The sequence below is a fragment of the Schistocerca cancellata genome, chromosome 7 (genome assembly GCF_023864275.1).
Source record: "Schistocerca cancellata isolate TAMUIC-IGC-003103 chromosome 7, iqSchCanc2.1, whole genome shotgun sequence".
In the NCBI taxonomy this organism is placed as follows: Eukaryota; Metazoa; Arthropoda; class Insecta; order Orthoptera; family Acrididae; genus Schistocerca; species Schistocerca cancellata.
Genome location: NC_064632.1, coordinates 260,167,602 through 260,187,631, shown reverse-complemented (window position 1 = coordinate 260,187,631; position 20,030 = coordinate 260,167,602). Strand labels below are relative to the sequence as shown.

Genomic DNA, 20,030 nt, shown 5'->3' with positions numbered 1-20,030 from the left:
GTTCAAGTCAGCAGGCTCAGATGGAATTTTTCTGGCTCTATAGCAACAACCAGGACACGAATTAATCAGACTCCTATGCAGACTGTTTAAGAGTCAGTCTTGCAGCAGGAGTCCTTCCAAATTCGTGGGAGGAAGGCGAAGGTTATTTTCATTCTCAAGCCAGGGAATATTGACCATACCATGGCTAAGGATATGAGACCAACCAGTCTGACCTTTCTTTTAAATGCATTTGAAAAACTGGTTAATTAGGAAGTTGGGATAGAAACTTAGCTGAAGCTTCTTTACCTGAAAACCAACACGCATATCCACCAGGCAAATAATGTGAAACAGCACTTCACAAGCTTGTTGGGAATGTAGGAAAAGCTTCATATTTTCAGGAAATTGTTCTCTGCATCTTCCCCGATACTGAGGGAGGTTTTAGCAATGAGACCTCTGAATCCATCATTAGAGTTGTGGAGAAGCATATTTTAAGACTAAGATGAGTAGATGAAAAATAAAATCCACCGGAGTGTGTCCACAATGAGGGTCTTGTCCCCACTACTGTGGAACCTAGTGATAGAGGGACTCATTGTAGAGTTAAATGCTAAAGGTTACCTTTAATGACAAATGCAGATGATATAGTCATTAATAATACTCTGCAAATTTGAAAGTACAATTATAACAATAACACAATGCATTCTGAACATTGTGTAGACTTTGTGCAGCAAACAGGATCTAAGGGTTAGCCCCAGGAAATATACTTTAGTACCAGTCACGAGGACGCATATACAAGACACACACGGAATCTTAAGATTTTTAACAAATTCTACCAGTAGAGGGGATAGTCAAGTATCTTGGGTTAACTTTGGATACGAAAATAACATGGATCTCTAACATAAATAACATAAGCATCAAGGCAAAAGAAACTATCACATGCATTGGAAGGTCCTGTGGTAAAAACTGGGGATTACATCCCACAGGCATGCATCAGATGTACACCTCTGTAATAAAACCTATGATAATTTATGGGTGTAGAGTATGGTGCAATAGAATAGAACAGAAAGGGGCTGCTAAGGAGCTTGGGAAGCTGGAGAGATTGGCCTGTCTAGCCATAACATGTAGAATTCGCAGCACACCCTTTGCTGGAATGGAGACCATGCTGGCCATGCCCGCTATACATCTTTGGGTTAAAATGGAGGTAGCTGTGGGGTCACACTGGTTAAAAACTGGAAACCTTTAGGATATCCAGAATCCCACACTAATATAATGAATGTGGTAAACATAGGAATGGTCAGAGGAATGGTTGTTGATAATACAAATGCTTCCAGATGCTGCAACAAAACTTTTAATGTAAGAATTAGATGTACGAAACAATGGAGGAATGAAACACAATATTGTTTACAAGACATTGTCTAGTTTACTGACTGTTCAAAAACAGATGAAGGCACTAAGGCCAAAGTATGTGGCAGCACACTGCCTACACCACAGAGAGCAGTCTCTCTAAGGAAGCTAGCAACAGTTCTCCAGGTGGAAATATCCACTATCTGAGTATGTGCAGAAAAGAATCTGTGTAGATGCTACAAGTATCTTAACATCTACATCTATCAGACAGTCAAGCAGCTCTGAAATATCTATCCGATCTGGCAGTGAGACCAAAGCAGATTGGAAAATGCTATGAAATCCTAGGGAGACTATGGGAAAGCAACAGATAAACCTGCTGTGGGTCCCTGGTAACTCAGGAATCAGTGGTAATGAGCAAGGTGATTGGATAGGACAGGGGGACTCCATTTGTTGAACCAGAACCTGTCTTAACCACTACTAAGGCAATGGTAAAAATCTAAACTATATAGCTGAATCAGGATGCAGCACATAGAATACTAGCTCAAAAACAAAAGCATACCAAGGTCGTCACGATGGCAATATTATGTTTCAGGAGAAGCTCTGCAATCCTGGGCTTGAACAGAATGTACACTCATAGGTCTAATGATCAGCTATGGTAACTTCAGGAAACACCTGCACATGACAACTATAGAGAGAGAAATTTAGATTACGTGGTGCGGGGGCAAGAAACCAGATCACATTTAACTTTCCAATGCAAAGCACAAGAGTGGGTCACTAACTCCTGAAGTGACTGTGTCTAACAAATACCTGCTGAAGGGTCTCTTACTATTCATCAAGGGTACTGGTTGGCATTACCAGAATGACAAGGAGAGAGACTGCACAATAAACTTAGTTTTCCTAAGGACAATCAGGGGCTAAGAAAACTGTTTTGTCTCCCTGATTAAATCATACCAATCAAAATTAGAATCAGCTGAATGAAAGGGCTAAAGCTTTTCCCAAGGTACATGTGACAACTGAAACAACAAAAAAGCCAGCTGAGACATTCCACGTCAAATAATCATAGAGAAGTACCATTTGCAACACAACAATCTCCGATTTATCACATTGGTGTGTTCATTGCAAATGTCACAAAATGAAAAACTACAAATTTAGAATTGTAGCACAAGTACAATAAAAGTAACGCCCCCTTAAGTTCTAAAAATGTGCAGAAAATTCAACTATCATTACTGACAAAAACTCCTGTAACTTCTGTTCTAACAGAGTAGAAGCATGAATCAGGTAATTTTGGGCAGGGCTAAGAACAAACTTCCAAATGATATCAGACAGGTTCAAATTCAAATAGCTTTAATTAAGATCAGCGACCTTGAATAACACAAAACATAATAACTACAACATTTCTGAAAAATATATTCTTTCTTTATGTTATATAACTCAACATAGTAAAAAACCAAGTTTGGATAACATTTGGATAGGAAGATACAAATTAATGTCTAGAGCTATACGACACTAACAATATAAACTGAATGCAAACTGCAACAAAATGACTAAGTATTGAAAAACATGTTTACTTTTAAAAGATGGTGCGACAGCAATGCACAGTCAGGTAGCAATACGAACAGACCAATAGCAAGCATGCAAAGTGCAAATGTTTTTGACTGATATTGTAAGTGGCATAATGCAAGACCACAAAGTATGTGATACATGTGTGAAAAGTGGCACAAAAACAGGGACCCGTGGCTGAAGCAACTACGTGGAAACAGACAGAAATCACAAATGCATAATCCCTCAGACAAGCTGGGCATCTGTTCCCTAGGTATTGATTGAACTGCATTAAATGACAATCTCTGGTATCCCTTGATGAGTCATTAGTGGAAAAGAGAGAGAGAGAGAGAGAGAGAGAGAGAGAGAACACATGTGCACAGAAAAAGTTCCCAACTCGTCTAAATGGCGTCAACTAAAACAACTTTAATCTAGCAGTGAATGATGCACCACCACACGATGGAAAGAGAGCAGTGTTGTCCATGGCATTTCTAAAATTTATGTCCTTGTGGAAGCTGAAGTTACTGAATTTTTCTACTGCTATGTCACTGACCAAAATTCCTTGTGTGCAGAAGTACTGTTGGCAAGCCATAGCAGTTTCAATTTAGACCACTCCAGTGTGACGTCATCTGAAAGATTTCTACAGTTCTAACAGCACTTTCAAAGGTTTTGTTGGTGTAAGAGTTGCCATTCGAACAGGACACAGCCACAGCAAAAGCACCACAGGCACGAAGATGTGAGCTGGTGCCAGTGCCATAGAGACTACTTGTGTGAGTTCCACCAGTGCCACCCATGGCACTGAGGATGAAGATATCGACTTTGCCTCAGCCAACTGCTGGCCGAGTATAATCCGCCAATGACTGGATGACAACGGACACAAGCCTATTCGGATGATAGAAGAGCACTTGGTTACAGATCATTGTCCAGAGCTGACTTAGACAGGGTATGTCATTTAGTGAACTCTTAGAAGTGAACAGACAGTTGTGGTAAAATTGCATTTGCTATGTACGGTGAAGCTTACCAATGATTATTTGCGCTTAGTCACTGAGGGCCTTTTTTGTGTTATATTACATGCAGTGTTGCAGACTTAATCAATCAACAAGTTCTAAAGATTAATAAACCTTTTTTAACTCATTTACGTGACTGTTACTAATTTGTTGGAAGGTTGTAGAACCTTTGCTCTCCTATTTTATTACCGAACCCTGGGGCATAGCTGCGTAATAGTAGAAGGGAGAAACTTTCTTAGCGGTGTACTGGACCAGAAATCGTTTCACGAACACTCAAACTCTCCCTCCACAGCAGTAACAATGAGGCCTTCAAAACTGGCGATGAGGATTTACAAAAGTAAGAGTGATACTTTCTGGAAAAACTCATCTTGCAATGAGAATATTTTTAATTGCTGTGTCCAGTTACAATAATCAATGTTTATAACAATGAAGATAATTAATATAAGACAATATAATGTAAATGGAGAGAGAAAAAAAATCACCTCACCTAGCGGTGGCAGCAGAACCCACACACAAAATGGTTTAACTTTTACAAACATTTGGAGCCAGTGGCTGCTGCTCCTGGAAAAAGAGTTGAAGTGAAAAGAAGAGGGGTGAAGGAAAAGGACAGGAGTGGTTTAGTTAAAGGAGAACAGTTCAGAAAAGTCACCCAGAACCCCACATCAGGGAGACTTACTAGATGGGACGAGAAGGAAATACTGACTATTTGAGACTGCACTGGATGAGATTTGAAGACCTGAGAGCTTGATAGTGGAGGACAGGGTAGTATGCAGCACAGTGACTACTACTAAAACATCACGCACAAGTTAAGAGTGAAAAACTAAGTGCATTGTATGTAACAGGTGGGAGGGGGTGGCAAAAAATATGCAGGTCAGGAAATGACAGATGTAGAAAACTAAAATGAAGTGAAGAAAAGAGCAGTTACTGTTCATGAACACCAAGAAAGAAGGAATCAACATAAATTAAGGCCAGATGGGTGGCGAGAACCAAGGACGTGCTATTCCCCACCTGCAGAATTATGAGAATTTGGTGCCTGGGGGGAAGAATCCAGATGGCGTGTATGGTGAAACAGGCACCAAGGTCATGACTGTCATGTTTTAGAGCATGCTCTGCAACAGGATACTTTGTGTGGCTGGTGTACACCCTCTGTCTAAAACTATTCATCCTGTCTGGTAACTGGGTGGTAGTCATGCCAATATAAAAGGCCGAACAGTGTCTACGTAACAGCTGGTATATGACGTGTCATTTCGCACATGGCTCTCTCTTTGATAATATACGTTTTGCCAGTTACAGAGCTGGAATAGGGGTTGGTAGGAGGGCGCACAGGGCAAGTCTTGCAGCAGGGACAGTCCTCCCACCTCTGTTCAATGCAATGTACTTAGCTTTTCACTCTTATTAACTCATGCATGATGTTTTAGTAGTAACCTCTGCCCTGCATACTACCTGTCTTCCACTGTTAAGCTCTCAGGTTTTCAAATCTCATCCGCTGCAGTCCCCCAACAATTAGTATTCCCTTCTCATCCCATTTGATATGTCTCCACTGACTCAGGGTTCTGGGTGACTTTTCTGAACTGTACCGCTGAATGGTGTGTGAGGGACAGTTCTGTCAAGTCCTTTTAGCTGTGAGTATCAGTGACCTTTGCTGGAGCACATACTCCACACTTGTTCCTAGTGACAACTAGGGATTTATACGGTAGATCCAGGTGAAATCATGTATTTTAAGGGAGAGGTTCCTAGAAGTTGCCCACTAAATTGTGTCACCCGAAGAGCCATCTGGAACATCTGCATGCAGCACACCTTGCAACTATACTATCCTGGCAATCCTCCCCTATCCGAAATACGTAATGTTTCACCATTGGATGCTACCCATGTCCCAAGTTTACAGTACACCCAGGACCATCAGTTGTTAGATCTGAAGAAAGAATAGGTAAATATTAAAGCAAAGGCTCAAGGTTCCATATTATCCAATCACATGCCCACCAAAGAAACGCAAATCCCCTCAACAAGGACATTTTAAGTTAAAATTGCAATTGATGAATACAGATGGTGAAAACCATCTACTCCATCTTTAACACAGTATTTTCATTATGACTAACAACCTTTATCTCCAAAATTAACCTTCCCTCTATGAATAATAAGTAAATAAACGTTCAGAGCATTCTGTGTGAAACTGACAAAGCACTATGTTTTTCTCTTCTATTACATTAGGAATGTGTGTCACTACTATTAAAAATACAAAATACATACCTGTTCCAGTTTGCGCAATACCAATCAAGTCGTATCCTTTAAGCAAAACAGGCCAAGCCTGACTCTGTATTGGAGATGGAGATTTGAAATTCTGCTTGTAAATTTCATCCAGAATTTCTGGGAAATTTGCAAAACATTGCTCAAAAGTCGTGACAGGGTTTGGAATGGGCTCCTCTCCTTCTTCAAAGACATATGAAACTTCAATATTGTTTTGTATAAGTCTGGTAAAACAGAAATGTTTAGTGTTTCAGCTTCACAGCAGAAACAGAGCACAGGAACAAACTTCATGCATATAGTATTTCAATAACAACCGTTCTGAATATCTTACATACAGCTACATTTCTGTTAACTCAAATAATTATGGAGTAAAGGTACCAACTTGCACAGTAGAGGTGCTTCTACTGTATACTGTGCCTGTTGTGTCGATTTGACCTGTCCTCATTGGCTCCTCTAGTGCTACCCTCGTCCACAGCTTCAAAATTTTCCTTATATCTGTACTTTATATACTACTATTTCCTCAGTCAAACTTCTGAGGCTTATTAACTGTTGTGGTGTGCCCAGTTCATTCGTGGCTTCGCAAACTTAATTATTTTTACAGTGTCATATGTTGCTTTAAAATAAAAAAAACTATATGGTACAAGTTAATCTTTGCTTGTTGGCAATACAATGGAGACCAGTTACAGTTGTGGGGCGAGTTAGTTGCGGTTGGGCTCTCGGCCAGGATGGAGTGAGCCGAGCTTCGATAGAGCATTCGTTAGCACTGCTCAGTAGCTGTCTTAATGCTTTTATAGCATGTCCATACCACGACTGATTGGTGGAAGCGATTGGTAGCAAATTGTGGCATGTACACAGAAATGCTGAATTCTATTGAAGTGTTAATGTTCACCAAGGGTTTGAATAAATTATAATTCATGATCCCTTAACAATCTACATTCTCATTTGAAACATCATCATAGTATCTCTGGAGGAATTATTGTATGAGATTAGCTTAGAGAAAGTTTGCTGGAAAAGTAAGGAGAGAGTGGAACTTAATATAGTGGGCCTGGAGGAATACCAACAGGATTGTTTGCAGGACAGCTTCAGTGAAGTTTGGAAGGTAGGAGACATACAGGCCGAAGTAAAACTGTGAGAATGGGCCGCGAGTTGTATTTGGGTAGCTCAGGTGGTAGAGAGATAGCTCACAAAAGGCAAAGGTCCAGAGTCCGAGTCTCTGTCCAGCATAGTTTTAATCTGCAACAAAGTTTCAGGGTCGTTATAATGAGTTTCTATACTTTATTGTTTTTTACAATATATGCACCACGGTGGATATTTGGTCAGAGGTTGATTTGCCAGATTTAAAGCCTCCCTGATATCTCCCAATCACTTTTTCTGCAAAAAGTTTTACATGGTACGAAGCAGGGTGGAGAATATTTTCTCAGTGGTGTTCAATAATGTAATTCACCTATAGCTTGTACATTTGTAATAAGGACAGCACAAATCAACACAACAGGCACATTATACAATATAATGGTGCAGGTTCTGACCAATGCAGATGATGTGGATATTACTGCAAGAACAGAACTAGATGCTAAAGAAACACAGGGCACTGGTGGCAGCAGCAATAGAAATGGGACTGGAATGCAATGTTAGTGAAATCAATGACATGCAAATACTACAACTGGAACTAAACACAATGTTTAGTCTACATGCAAATAAAATCTGTTAGAGAATTTGTCAGGACACACTGGTAATACGACAAAATATTAGTATGGAAATAAAGTGGCACATCCACCTAGCTAATAAATTATGTTAAGGGCAGCCCCCATGATTTAAGTCCAGAAATTTGGCCACATGAACAAAGCACCAACTTCATAAAACTTTAATACACCCAGTATTAACACATGGCTGAGAAACCTGGACACTGACAACAGTGCAAACAGCTGGTATGATGTTTTGAACAAAAGGTGTAATGCAAAATCTATAGGGTGAGTAATGAAGATAAAGCATGGCTTAGATGATATAATTTTGGGCTTTACAAACATACTGAATCACTAAAATAAACTGCATGAAATGGGTTGGCCAGGTTTTTTGCACGGAACATGAGAACCAAACAAAAATACCACTGCTACAAAACCCAGTCAGACGAAGAAGCAAGGGAAGATCAAGACTTCAATACCTGGATGACATAAAAGAATTCACAAATTACTGGTGTCAGAGGACAGGCAAACAAGATACTGGGAAAGGACAAAGGGAATGTTGTCTTAGAGCAGGCCAAAGCCCATCAGGGTCTGTAGAGCCAGGAAGAATAAGAGGTGCTGCTATCTGGTTATTTTGTACCTTCACTCCAAAATCTTTTACACTTAATCAGAACTTTCCATACTACAATCTTAAGTCTACATACACATTAAAGACACACAATAACATAACTTTAATTTAATAGCTGAAGGTTGGATATTATGATCATTATACATTTGAGTTTCTATGAGATGTGTGAGAAAAGTAATGAACTCATCTTTTATCTACCAAAGTATTTTTTCTCTTTCTTTCTTTCATTCAAAGAATAATACTGTTCTCTTCAGAGTAGTTCTCTTTGGCAGCTATACACCGGTGGAGTTGTCGTTCCCAGTCTTGGTAGCAGCCATGAAAGGCTTCAACTGATAGGGCCTTTACCATGTCTGTCATATTCTTTTGAATCCTTTCTGGTGTCCCAAAAATGACATGATTTTAAAACTTTTTCAATTCCAGGAAAAGAAAAAAGTCACAAGGACACTTGTCACTTTTATAGGGGGCTCTGGAACAACAAGAATGCCTTTTGAAGTTAAAACATCCGTGACGGAAGTGGCCATGTGACATGGGGTGTCGTCATGATGCAGCATCTACTTTTTTTTTTGTTTAGGGCCCTAAAACAACTGGGATCACATGCACCCAAGTCAAAACTATAAAACTCAAACACAGAGAGGAGTTAAATAACTATTCGTAAGTCACTATGGGCAGAATAGGAGACAGCTAAAAACAGGCATGTGGAAAAAAGGCTAAAAACCACCATGCAGAAATGGAGGTCCAAAACTAAAAATTAAATGGCCTTCGCCATATTGCTTCGGCGGATAAAAAGGAAAATGCGGTCAACAGCCCACGAGTCATTCGCTAAGACGGCTGATAAATCAGATGGCAAACCCAAGTTGGAACATAAATTGTTAAAAAAGGGCATTCCAGCAGGAAGTGGTGGAAAGTTAAAATTTAAGTGCAATGTGTACAAAGTGGTGCAATAGCGCCACTTAGCAAATGAAGATAAAAAGGCAGTGACCAAAATGCAGCTGACTTAAAGGAATCTCCCCTGGCAGGATGTTGAGAGGAGGTCGTCCAAGGTGCTGAGAGAGGCTTAATGAGCCGAAGCTTATTCCTGTGAAGGGAGGACCAGTGGCGATGCCAGAGGGACACCACCTCCTGACAGATGGCAACGCAGATATCGTCGGAGGGAATACAGGTACTTGTGGGCTGAGATACGAGGACTACAGCCTTGGCAGCAGCATCAGAAGCCTCGTTTCCTGGCATACCGACATGACCAGGTACCCACAGAAACATCACACTGGCTCCACCAAGAGTGAGCGAGTGACAGTTTTCCTGAAACCGCTGGACTAACAAAGGCACACCTGACCCCATGGTCAGACCGAGAGACATAAGAGTAGACAAACGTACTATCGCAAAGTTCCGTGTGAAGGTCATGAAACTCAAGGCGATAGACCGAGGCTGAAGTAGAGTCCTTAGGAAGCGAACAAAGGCCAAGGTTAACATGGGCCACTGGCAAAGTTGCAAGTATGAAGAAGTTAAGCCAACTGTATCAAGAGGTGAAAGCGGACTCCAGGGGGGTAACAGAAGAAGGACGAGTTCCAGACTGAAGATCAAAGGAATCATCAAAGAAGGAGGCATAGGAGGGACGGCAATGCATGGTAGACAAACGGCATGCATACTCGCTGAGGAGAAAGTCACGGCAGTGGGACTGTGGTAGTTCAGCAGCTTCAGCAGACAAGACACTCAACCAAGCTGGTGTAAAAGGCACCTGTGGCCAAACGGATGCCACAATGGTGGTTAGTGTTGAGACAGCATAAGAGGGATGGGCGTGCAAACGCATAAACAAAGCACCCATAGTTGAGTTTCGAACGGACAAGGGACCAGTACAAAGGAAGAGTGGTCGATCGACACTCCAGGAAGTACCATTGAGGACACGTAAGAGCTTGAGGGACTGTGTACAGTGGGCTGCCAGGTAAGACACATGGTAGGAACAAGAGTGTTTCCTATTGAGTATGAATCACAGATATTTTGTAGTTTCAATGAACCCAAGGGGCAACAGGCCCATGATGTAGAGATGGTGGGAGAAACTATTTGCGCCGCCAGAAATTCATACAGACTGTTTTGTCAAGGGAAAAGCGAAAGCCACTGGCAATGCTCCAGGAGTAAAGACGATCAAGACAGCACTGAAGATGTTGCTGAGTGAGACAGGCCCGTGGAGAACTGCAACAGATGGCAAAATCGCCTACAAAAAGAGAGCCAGAGATGACCAGCGAGAGAGAGGTCATTAGAGGGTTATGGCGATAGCAAAGAGGACGAAGCTCAGGACAGAACCCTGAGGCACACCATTTTCCTGGATAAAGGTGTCTGACAAGGCAGAACCCACATGCACCTTGAAAACTCGGTCTGGCAAAAATGCCTGAAGAAAACAGGGCAGGCGCACATGGAAGCCACATATGTAACGAGTACGCTGGATACCAGTTGATCTCCAGCAGGTGTCGTAGGCCTTCTCCAAATCGCAAAACACTGCCACAGTCTGGGATTTCTGCAGAAAACCATTCATGACATGGGTGGACGAAGTAATGAGATGGTCAACTGCAAAACACCGCCCTCAAAATCCACACTGTGCATTCATTAGTAAATGTCAAGACTCGAGCCACCACACCAGCCGGGCATGAATCATACGTTCCATTACCTTGCAAATGCAGCTGGTAAGAGAGATTGAGCGGTAGCTAGAAGGAAGGTTTTGTCCTTATTGGGCTTCGGTAAGCGTATGACAGTGGCTTCACGCCAGCGTCCAGGAAATGTGCCCTCTGCCCAGATGCGGTTGTACATGTTAAGCAGAAAGTGCTTGCCTGCACGAGATAGGTGATGCAACATCTGAATGTGGATGGCATCTGGCCCTGGGGCGGTGGATCGGGATGAATCTAGAGCATGATCTAGCTGCCTCATAGTAAAGATAGCATTGTAGCACTCACGATTCAGAGAAGAGAAGGGCATCGCCCAAGCCTTCTCCACTCGATTCCGATGGAGCAAGGCAGAGTGATATTGGGAAGAGCTCAAACTTCCGCAAAATGGCGGCCCATGGTGCTGGAGAAAGCAATAGTGTCCACAATGACATCGTCAGCGACTGTCAGGTCGTAAATTGGGGAATGGATCTTGGTTTCAGAGACCAGAAGAAGGTGTGGAACTGTTAAAAGAACTAATGGATGAAATCCAACTAGCTTTTTTGGTATCCCAAAGAACGCGACAACATTTTGCATGCATCTCTTTATAATGAATGCAGTTTGCCAGCATAGTGTGGTGGTTAAAAACGCAGAGAGCATGTCTACGTGCGCAAATTGTGTCGTGGCATGCCTCAGTCCACCCAGGGACTGGGACACGACGTAGAGAGGAAGTGCGGGGGATGGAACGTTCTGCAGCAGTAAGGATAATGTTTGTGAGATATTCGACCTGGGCATCACAACTGGTGAAATCTTGTTCTTCGAAGGTCGCCAGGGAGGAGTAAAGCTGCCAGTCAGCCCTAGGAAGCTGCCATTTAGGCGTGCAGGCATATGGGGTAGGGGCCAAACAGATAGCATATGGGAAATGGTCGCTCAAGTAGGTGTCAGAAAGAATGGACCACTCAAGATGATGGGTAAGCTGGGCAGTGCAAAATAATAAGTCCAAATGGGAATACGTGTGCGACTCGGAAAGGAAAGTGGGTGCTCCAGTGTTAAGGTAGAAGAGGTTAAGTTGGTTAAGAAGATCAGCCAAGAGGATACCTCTCTGACAGGTCCTGGGAGAAGCCCAAATGGGATGATGTGCATTAAAGTCACCGAGTAGCAAAAATGGGGGAGGCAGCTACCCAATAAGTTGAAGGAAGTCTGCCCTGGTGACAGTGAATGATGGGGGGACATACATAGTACAGAGGGAAAAAGTCAGGTGGGGAAGGAAAAGGCAAACTGTCACAGCTTGAAGATTGGTAGTCAGCGAGGTGGGTTGAGGTTGACTATGAACGCGTTCCGTATGAGCAGCATACTCAAGGGAATGTCAAAATGAATCAGTAAGTAATGTGAAACCTCAAAGCAGTAATGAGGGTGCAATTTCATTTCCTGAAGGCAGAGTACAAGGGGATGCTAGAAGCAGCTGTAAATCCTCTTTGTGGGACCGAAGGCCGCGAACATTCCGTTGGAGGTGCGTCATGATGAAGAGACGTGGGCGTGTCACCTCGGTGGCTGCCGAGTGACAGCAGGGGAAAAGGCGCTACTACAGGACACAGAAGCTCGAGGATCCTGCTCCATATGGTCCACAGAAACACCAGCTTGGGTCTGTGGAGCCTAATGCTGAAAAACGGTTGTATGTGCGCACCGGGTGTTGTTTGGCTGGAGGGACAGAGGAAGTCTTTACGGGCGTACTCCTGTCCTTTCCAGCCTACCAGTTGTGTAGCTGGTGGTTTCGCCTCTTGAGGCGAGAGTTTGACAGCTTGTTGCACAGCTGGACAGGGGGGATGGCGATGCTACCTTGACACTAGCGATTTCACGATGTCAGAGCCGAGTTGGAGGTCACATGTCTGCATGGCTATGTCCTTCATGGAGTGAGGGGTAACAACAGAACTACAGGTACCAGACGGGAGAACACAGGGTTTGCAACTAGCCAGTAACTTGTGAGCAACTGGATAAGGCACCTTTTCTCTTACCCAGATCTCTTGAATAGTCCACTCATCAAGATACACTGGACACTCCCTAGAGGAGGCGACATGGCCGCCATTACAGTTGATACAGAGGGGAGGAGGAGGTGGACAATTGCCCTCGTACGCATCCCTACCACAGGTGACACATTTGGCTGGGTGTCAACAAGATGTTCTAGTGTGGTTAAAACGATGACACTGGAACAGTGCCTCGGGTTCGGAATGTATGGCTGGACAGTGATAATTTCATAGCCTGCTTTCAGCTTTGATGGAAGCACCACTCTATTAAAATTGAGAAACAGAGTGTGGGTAGCCATTAAGGAGGAATCTACCTTTTTCATTACACGATGAATGCCAATGACACCCTGATCAGAGGTAAGATTGTATTTCAGCCTCTGTTAGACCATCAAGCAACCTGGTGTTAAATTACACCACGGGAAGAGTTCAGAGTTCTGTGGTCCTCGACACGAACAGGAGATAAACGAGAGCAGGATTTCACAGGGCCAGCAATTTCATCTACACATTTCTGAATAATAAACGTATTTACTGTGGAGGGGGACTGACCTTCAGTACATGACGCCATGAGGAACAGTGGTGCAGCAGGAAGGGTCTTTTGAATCATTAGCCTCATTGTGTTTATGTTTTGTAGAAGTTGAGTGGGAAGATGATTGACTCATCGCAAGGAAATCCCCCACGATTGCCAGCGTCTCCGATGGTGCACTCCTTCCAACTGGGGGCCCCTTCACAAGGGGGCACATCCACCTTAGGTGATTGTTCACACCTCCCGAACACCTGACAGAGGGACCAATCGGCAATTTGGGAAGGTTACAGCTCAGGCAATCACCCCATCCTGGGCCTGGCCGGTACCAGGGGGTATCTGCAGACTGTAGCTGTTGATCCAGGGCTGGGAATTATGCATTACCCAGTCAATTGTTATGCGTCAGACGTATGGGCCGGGCTTCAGGAGTGCACAGGGAGAAGGAAGAAAAAAGAAAATCCTCAAACACGTAAGCGGAGGAATGAGTGGAGAAGGTAAGCAAAGAAATGAAAAGGGAGCGAAAAACAAAGGTGAGACTGTTTGCACATCACCAACAGAATGCAGAACATTTCCAAGAATACCCCAGACATGTTCCCAAGGGAGGGGATAAAAAAAAATAGGACAGACATGCAGCACGAAAGAGAAAAAATGCCACAAAGACTGGGGACCAGTGGCAGCCAAGCACGAACCCAACAAGGAGTGGCGAGCCCCTTTGGGGGGGGGGGGGGGGGGTCCACTTGCCTGCAATATCTGGTCGCACTCTATTCCCCTTTTCCTCAGCTTTTCAACGTCATCTTTTTAAAACTCTTTGTTGAGAGTTTTGGCATAAATTTTTAACACATGTTACTCCTACTGTCAAAAAAGCAAATATGCATTTGTTTTGTTTTTATTTGTTCATTTGCTGCTTTGTCTCAGGATCGTACTAAAAGAAATCCAGGATTCACCACCTGTGAGGACATGACAACCATTTGTGATCATTAGCAATCCTCTCAAGATGATCAACACCCAAGTTTCTTCGATTACCCTTCTGCTCACTTGTGAAGTTTTTTGGTACCATTTCGGCACAAACTTTTCACACATGCAAAATTTTGGTAAAAGTGTGTGTTCAGTTAGTGTTTAATGGGTCACACACCACACTTACTGTTAAATGTTGGTCTGATCTCACAAGGGCATGCACATGATCTATGTTTTCATCATTTTTTGAAGTTGAAGGTCTCCCTGAGCAAAGCTGATCTTCAGCATGTTCTTTGCCTTCCAAAAAGATTTGTGCCATTGAAAAACTTGTGCTCTTGATAAGGAATATTCCCCATTGGCCTGTTTAAATTTTTCACAGGTCACACTCTGATTCCCCAAGTCTAACACAGAACATGGTGGCATAGCATTGCTCTAAATTCCACAGTTCCATTTTTTTAACACACAACTAAAACGCAACTTCATTGACAGTGTTCTCAAAAATCACACGATGTGTGTACAGGGCTCAAACTCTGAAAACCTGGAAGGGATGAACACAAAGATCTACACAAGAACAACAAAGTGTTGCCCGTCCTATTACTTTCCTCACACACCTTATATGTATGAATACTATAAAATTAAGAGAAGTTTCTTTGATTCTCATTTGTTCCAAGTAGTTTACAAGAACTGTCACAGATACAACTGTGCTAGAAACATACATTATGCAGAAAAAAGGTTGATTTCTAGACAACTGTATTTACTAATCTAAATTACGATCTCATATACAACATTCTTCCACTCTTACGAAAGCAACATAACTTAGAAATATCAGGAACTGAAAGTTATTGATCTGGTAAACAATGGTGGGGGGAAGTGATTGGTGTTAGCTGCTCTCCCATCATATTCGTATACACTTCAGTATGTTTACTAGGTCTCTTTGATGAGCATATTTCATGCAAAGAACAATTTAGCAGCTGATTTTTCCACTGTAGTCTGTAGAACTTTCCTGTGATGTTTAAGAGTTATTTAAATTTACTTTTAATGACACTGGTTTTCTACACACTAACAGTTTGTATTTGGAGTCCGGCCAGCCCATTAGTCAAAAAATAAGGAGCTGGGCATTCATGAAACTTTGCTCCTCTCAATTGCAAAACTGTTTTGAATTCTACAACTATAAACTGTCTTCATCTGTAACAATTACAATGGGGACATTATATGTTGCAAGGCTAACATGCAAAATTGCAATGTTGTTATTGTGCAGCCAGTTACTCTCACCACCAGTTATTTGCAACAATTTATGATATTAAGTTAAACAGACTTGCGTAATATACCTATTGCCACTCCCACAGTCCTTTTTAATACTCTTATCAAAAAATTTTTTGCGGCTCTAATTTGGAGGCAGGATGTGCATGTTTACGAAACTGATAGTAAGAAACAAAAAGTAGTTTTGTGGTTTTGTCACTGCTACTAAACAAAAGTGTGACCCAAGTTCTTTGTTATCACAATTCTTACAAGATTCTTCTTTACTCTAGACATTATCCCCATAATTTTTTAAAAAAATAAAGAATGTTCCAATGAGAATGCAATTTTACTAGCCAGGTCTTGTAACATACACCACTAGTTTCAACTTACAAATCTCTTCTCAAGTACAAACCAATATCAACAAGCGTATCGCAAGTACAGGTTAAAATATTAATAACAATATCTTTGTGAACATGGCTATATGTGATGAAATTATTTAATATGGAACACTTCAGAGGTAGAAACTGAAAGAATCTGCAGAAATGGTTCTTAGGTGAAACATCCTGAAGTATTGTGAAATCCCGCATTATTTCATCAGTTGCCTAACAGACATGCCCTCATGAGTTATAACATTATCATCTTCCCAACTGTGAGGTTTAACTCTGGTGACGAAAGTATACAAGCAAAGCAAACACAAATGGGGAAACATTACAGCAACAGTATGGCTTGTAAGTGGGTTTGACAAAGGTAAATATTGTTGTGGCCCAGCACCTGAGAATGAGCTTTAGGAAACAGCTGAGTTTCCAGGCTGTTCACATCCTACTGCCACAAGTCTTTACTGAAAGTAGTTGAAGGATGATGAAACTAAGGGTGGGTGGCAACATGTCCGATTCCTATCACTCATCACAGAATGACTAAGTCTAACCCTTGCTCACTTTGTAAAGAAGGATGGCTGTGACCTGTGGCAGATTTGATGACTTAGTACAATGAGAGTGCAGGCACAAGTTTTTCAGAGAACACTGTTCGCTGCACATAGTTTAACATAGGGCTCTACAGCAGACGGACCACTACATGTTCCCTTGTTGTCACAATACCGGCAGTCTTAACTGAAATGGGTACGGGATCATCAAGACTGGACCGTAGATCAATGGAAACATTTTGTCTATTTGGATGAGTTATGTTTCTCGTTACATCAGTTCAATGGTCATGTCCAGGTACACGGGCATCCAGCTGAATGGCTGCTCGAAACATGCACTGTGCCAGGAACACAATGCAGTGGGGGTAGTAGTACACTACAGGGGGGCATTCACCTGGGCATCTGAGGAACCTAAAGTAGTAAATGAAGGTGTTATGACAGCTGTAGAATATGTAACATTGCTGACCACTTGCTTCTTTTCATTTCACACTCAATGGCTTCCTTGACAGTGAGGGCATCTCCCAGAAGGATAAATAGCCATGTCACAAGGCCACAATCCTGCTAAAGCAGTCTGAGGAACTCTAATAAATTCATGTTTATGTCTTTTTCAGCAAATTAGTCCAATTTGGACCCTTTGGAATGCATTACAGCAGTCATTACATTTAGGTTTTTCAATGAATGGACATGCTGCTGAGCTGTCAGTGCTGCCTCCTATTTAAACCAGTGTAAGTGCAAAATATGCAAGTGTGAAGATGCCAAATTTGGTGGCAAATAGGGCAGCATTCCTTGCAGTAGAGGGAAGGAACTCCACATCACCCATCAGAAGAGAAATTAGTGGTCACCCGGAGGATAATGTTAGTGAAAATTTAAATATTCACCAGAGAGTGGCAAGGACAGACACCACATTATCACTTGCACATTACGGCATGCTACTTCTGAGGCCAGTGTAGTAGCCTAGCAGCAGTGTGCAGGAGGTACGACTGCCTCAGTATCTGCACTGGAGTTCACGTTTCGACTTTTGACGGTTGGCGTGGCAATCCTCCCCTGTATTTATCAGGAATGCTTTGCTATTAGGCAAGGGCTGCACATTTATAACTTATAGACCAGTATAAACAGTAGGCTGCAGTCATAGGTCAGCAGTGTGTGAGAGTCAATGAAATGTTGCCAGAATTTCATGACACCTGATGTTTCAACCAAGATACTTTGCCACAAGTAGTCCTACAGGAAAGCCTTTCACAACACATTTAAATAAACTATGTAACCACCATTCCTTTCAAAGCACTAACTATCTCAAAGTTCTACAGAATTTATATTACACAAAAATCTTATTTGTCCATTTCAGAAGCTAAAATCATGAAACATACACACAAAATTCAATCTTTCGCAACAAACAGTTGCTTCGTCAGGAAAGAGGGAAGGAGAGGGAAAGACGAAAGGATGTGGGTTTTAAGGGAGAGGGTAAGGAGTCATTCCAATCCCGGGAGCGGAAATATTTACCTTAGGGGGAAAAAAAGGACGGGTATACACTCGCTCGCGCGCGCGCGCACACACACACACACACACACACACACACACACACACACACACACACACACACACACATCCATCCGCACATACACAGACACAAGATGTCTCTGCCCAAACTCTTTGCCTTTACAAATGTCTGCTTGTGTCTGTGTATGTGCGGATGGATTTGTGTGTGTGTGCGCGCGCACGAGTGTATACCCGTCCTTTTTTTCCCCCTAAGGTAAATCTTTCCGCTCCCGGGATTGGAATGACTCCTTACCCTCTCTCTTAAAACCCACATCCTTTCGTCTTTCCCTCTCCTTCCCTCTTTCCTGACGAAGCAACTGTTTGTTGATATATATATATCTATCTCTCTGCACCATCATCGATAACAGCATCTGAGCTATACAGCCACAATGTATTTTACAGCGTGTCATAAAAGTCTTTCCCTGATTAAATAAATTGATAACTCAGGCTAGATACAAATCTGAAACTGGTGTCTAATTGTTTACAAACTATCAAAGTTTTTTTTCACAAATCAGTAAACGTCCACTTCCATTGTTGCCCAATGACAGTACATGTCGATATGACTTTGTGGTCTAAATGCTATCATGTATTGAGGACGATGATGGTTATCTCAGACGAATTGCCTTTTCCGATGAAGCAACCTTTTTTGTCAGTGGAGTAGTGAGATGCCATAATGTGCGCATTTGGGGTTCACAACCTCCTGGCGAGGTCATGGAGTGCACCAGAGGCAGTCCAAAGGTGAATGTTTGGTGCATGCTATTGCAAGATCGAATTATCGGGCCATTCTTCTTCGCTGAGGCTACCATCACATCTGCAGTGTATCTGGACATGTTTCAACTGTATGCTGTTCCTCAGCTGCTTCAGTATCACCCCGATGTCTTGTTTCAGCAAGACGGTGCACCGCCTCATTGGGGTTTGAACATCCGTGCCTATCTCGATATGACCTTTCCTGGGCGATGGATTGGTCATGATGGGCCAACGGTTTGGCCTCCACGCTGTCCTGACAAAACCCCATTAGACTTCTTTTTATGGGGTTATGTCAAGGACGAGGTCTACCGAACACGTGTACCAGATCTTTAAACCCTTCCGCAACGGATAACCACAATTGTTGAATCGATCCCTCCAGTGATGATGGCTAATGTGTGGATGGAAATTGAATATCGCCTAATGTGCTGCGTGCTACCAAGGGTGCTCATGTGGAAGTTTACTGATGTGTGAAAAAAACTTTGATAGTTTGTAAACAATTAGACACCAGTTCCATATTTGTAGCTTACTTCTAGCTTGAGTTATCAATTTATGTAATCAGAGAAAGACTTTTCGGACACCCTGTATTACGCTTTACTTTTATGATGTTTATTATTCATACAGCACACACGATCAATTTTGGAACACACATTCCGTCATCAGATGTATCTGAGAAACAAATTGTGTCTATATTTATTCAGTAACGTACATCCATGCACGGGTAGGTGATAACCGCCGATATCTCGCAATACAAATTTACCACGTAGCTTGTAAAGCTAAAGGAATTTTTTGTTACGACGCATACAAAACCCGGACTGAAATGTACCAAAACTACAGCTTCTATGAATGGCAGATGGGACTGGTCCTTCAATACATCCTTTGATCCCACAATCCTCCTGGCCTCAAGTCTCCACTAGCCCTGCACCCACACCCTCTTCTCTGCCGTCTCCCCATTCCTTTGTTGTATCTTCCTGTCCCACCTACTCCTCCAGGCAAATGCGTGCAGCCCTGCTAGCAGCAAGAATTAGCTCCTCCGTGTCGAATTCCTACCCTGTGCAC

At 42.5% G+C, this 20,030-nt stretch overlaps 1 protein-coding gene across 1 annotated transcript in view; it reads right to left on the bottom strand.

Moving 5' to 3' along the window:
- LOC126092067 (probable ATP-dependent RNA helicase DDX43) overlaps positions 1–20,030 on the bottom strand; it is a 79,257-nt gene that overhangs the window by 34,915 nt on the left and 24,312 nt on the right. Inside the window, exon 5 of the mRNA XM_049907481.1 lies at positions 6,114–6,334. Within this exon, the coding sequence (XP_049763438.1) occupies positions 6,114–6,334 (221 nt within the window). The remainder of the gene's footprint in view (positions 1–6,113; positions 6,335–20,030) is intronic.